At 34.2% G+C, this 2788-nt stretch overlaps 1 protein-coding gene across 4 annotated transcripts; it reads left to right on the forward strand.

The window, feature by feature from the left end:
- The first annotated feature begins 392 nt into the window (after positions 1 to 392).
- Positions 393 to 2455, forward strand: LOC149238471 (serine carboxypeptidase-like). 4 transcript variants are annotated; one of them, XM_089366986.1, is made up of 5 exons: positions 393 to 432; positions 1334 to 1422; positions 1564 to 1822; positions 1987 to 2120; positions 2207 to 2455. In XM_089366986.1, exons 2-5 carry the CDS (start codon positions 1399 to 1401, stop codon positions 2354 to 2356), a joined length of 567 nt encoding a protein of 188 aa, XP_089223112.1. In that variant the 5' UTR covers positions 393 to 432; positions 1334 to 1398; the 3' UTR covers positions 2357 to 2455. The 4 variants fall into 4 exon arrangements, with proteins under 4 accessions (XP_089223112.1, XP_089223111.1, XP_089223114.1 ...); XM_089366985.1 differs by lacking the exon at positions 393 to 432 and adding an exon at positions 605 to 688; XM_089366988.1 differs by lacking the exon at positions 393 to 432 and adding an exon at positions 644 to 668.
- The last annotated feature ends 333 nt before the right edge of the window (positions 2456 to 2788 follow it).

Consider the following 2788-nt stretch of genomic DNA (forward strand, 5'->3'; position numbering starts at 1 on the left):
GACATCTGTAAGAAAGGATGTGTATATATCTAATTAAAAGAACACTTTGTTGGCTGTATAAAAGTACATACACCAGCAATATCTACTCCTATAGAAGATTACGCTTTATGCTAGAATCAGCACAAAAATTATATTATAATAGGTAACACAATATTGATAAGAGCTGGTTTATACTTGGCTATAGGTCAATGACTTCATCTGCATCTTCCCAAATGAATGCACGTCAGAACAGATAGTGGCCATGGTAATTAGCTCTAACTGATAATTCTTTGTCATTGATTGCAACATAGTCTCCAAAAATTTAGATTGACTGATCAATTGATAATAACTCTTCGCAGGAGTTTAAAGCAATTGAACTTCAAGCTTAAAGTTCCCACTCGTCCATCTGTATTCCTCCTCAGGTTTCTAAAGGCAGCTGATTCCAACAAAGTGGTAAAGTTTTGAATGACACCACTTTTTATATTGTTGAAAGCAGCCTGTGTGGCATTGATCAAATCTACTTTCGAAAATGCCTCATAAAATCTAGCATTCATGTTTTAAATTACTTTTCTTTATTGTATTCCTAATAATACCCTGTTGTACTGACAAATCGTACTATCTATTATTCAGATGGAAAATCTAGCATTCTTCTTGGTTGAACTGTGTTTGCTTCAGTACATAATGAGCAAGTACAATCCATAAAATTTGTGTTAAGGGCTTTGAACACTTATCCGCTATGGAAGGCTTGTTTTTTGATGTGGTTTTTGAAATATTCAATGTATTTTTTAAGTTGTTTGTGCAAGCGTTTTCCATAACAGTAGTGAAGGCTTATCTGGATTTTAAAATATTGTGCATAGGTGACGCTTTTCCCTCCTCTAGTTAGTTCATTCTTGTTTATTGTGTTTTTTTACAAACATTTTGCAGTATGGTCCACTTTTTATCGTTTTTGATAATATATCTCATGTATTTGATACTTGTAGACCTTTAATCCATAAAAAACAGCCCAAAAATCTCATAAATAGACACCTATAAATATAAACTAGTCATCAAATTTCAAGGAATATTTTTTCATGGGGCTGAAATCCTATTAAAATTTGGAACAAAATGCATATTTTCATATTTATGAGATGTATACTTTGTTTCCTGAATTAGATTTGTATGTGTTCATATTGAAATCTTGTTACTATGTTTTAAATTGCGAGAAGCTTGATGGCTAAATGTTGTTTGCTTTATGATCCTTAGTTACCATTTGTGAAGTGTTTTAAGTAACTGGTTACGGCTGATGTTATGTTGGATCCTTTATCGAAGGTTCTTAATGTAGGTTCTGATTATAGCCGGTGTGATAACTTGCCAGGTACCGAAGGGACTGTCACATGCTTTGCATCATACTTGGTGTGCACCTCAATTTTCAATTCCATTATGGCATTAGCTGGGAATATCAATGTAAGACTTAAATTCTAAATACTGGACAGCCAGACATTATGTTTATTTTATCAGCATTTTGTATCTTAAAATGTATTTTTTCATCGTTGTTTTATATATCTTATGATATTAGTTTTCATTATTTTGTTTTATATTTTGCAGTACTATGATGTTCGGAAGGAGTGCAATGGTGGCCTGTGCTATGATTTTTCAAATATGGAGAATTACTTAAACCAGGGTTCCATTAGGGATGCCCTGGGGGTTGGCAGCCGAAAATTTGTCTCCTGTAGCCCCTTGGTTTATGAAGCTATGCTTACTGACTGGATGCGGAATATGGAAGTTGGCATTCCAACACTCTTGGAGGATGGTGTTAAGTTGCTAGTTTATGCAGGAGAATGTGATCTCATTTGCAATTGGTTAGGTAATGATACTGTATACATATAACATATTGTTTTTGTTTTGGAGAATGACTTTATGATTTAGGTGTTAAGTCTGTTATTAACTTATTTGCAGTTGTGTTTTTCAGGCTTGTCAGTCTAATCTTCAAAATTGAAAAGTTAATTGTTCAAATTATGTGCCTTTGAGGCAATTCAAGATGGGTGAATTCCATGGATTGGTCTGGAAGTGAGAATTTCAAGAAGGCACCTACAAAATCCTTCCTTGTAGACGATAAGGAAGCAGGTTTAATAACCAGTTATGGACCACTTAGTTTTCTCAAGGTAAAAGGCACTCGATGATCATCTTTGATTTCGTTGTACAAGTAGATAATTTCTTCCTTACCGAATCTTCTATTTTGCTACACCAGGTTCATGATGCAGGTCATATGGTCCCAATGGATCAGCCAAAAGCAGCCTTGGAGATGTTAAAACGCTGGACACAAGGAAGTATTACTGACGACAATTCTCAAATTTTAAAGACAGTGATGGAGATGCCAGAGAAGAATTTCGAGAGTTAGTTATCTGCTTAACTAGGAGAATTGCTCTCTTCACCTAGATTAATGTAAATATTTCTAGATTTGCAGTAGTGTGCATCCCCAAAGATGTGTATTTTCTGATTTGGCAAAATAATTGTGCATTGGGACCATCAGTCTTGCTAACTTGTGTCAAATATTTTGATGGCCACTTTTTAACTGTATAGAAATAGTGCTTCTTATTGCTTACCAAGCCTTCTGGAATTATGATTATACATGGTGTTAAAGTTATATTCAAGAACATGAATAGTATGTCATGTGTTCTTATTCCAGCATGTTCTGATGTCCTAATGGATGAAAGAAATTGTAAATTCAACAAAAATATTTGGTTAGAGTCTTGGGGAATTCAAAGCATGATGCTCTTAGCCTACATTCAATCTTATTGACAATGACATGAAAACATTTATGTTGTTTGCA

Source organism: Pinus tabuliformis, chromosome 8 (genome assembly GCF_031772625.1).
Source record: "Pinus tabuliformis cultivar Carrire ecotype Pingquan chromosome 8, CPIR1, whole genome shotgun sequence".
NCBI classification, from domain to species: domain Eukaryota; kingdom Viridiplantae; phylum Streptophyta; class Pinopsida; order Pinales; family Pinaceae; genus Pinus; species Pinus tabuliformis.

Excerpts from the sequence above, each read along its gene's own strand:
- LOC149238471 (XM_089366986.1), top strand. The coding sequence starts at position 1,399 with ATGGCATTAGCTGGGAATATCAAT. Across the intron at positions 1,823-1,986 it reads TCTCATTTGCAATTGGTTAG|GCAATTCAAGATGGGTGAAT; the intron begins GTAATGATACTG and ends TGTGCCTTTGAG. Across the intron at positions 2,121-2,206 it reads GACCACTTAGTTTTCTCAAG|GTTCATGATGCAGGTCATAT; the intron begins GTAAAAGGCACT and ends TTGCTACACCAG.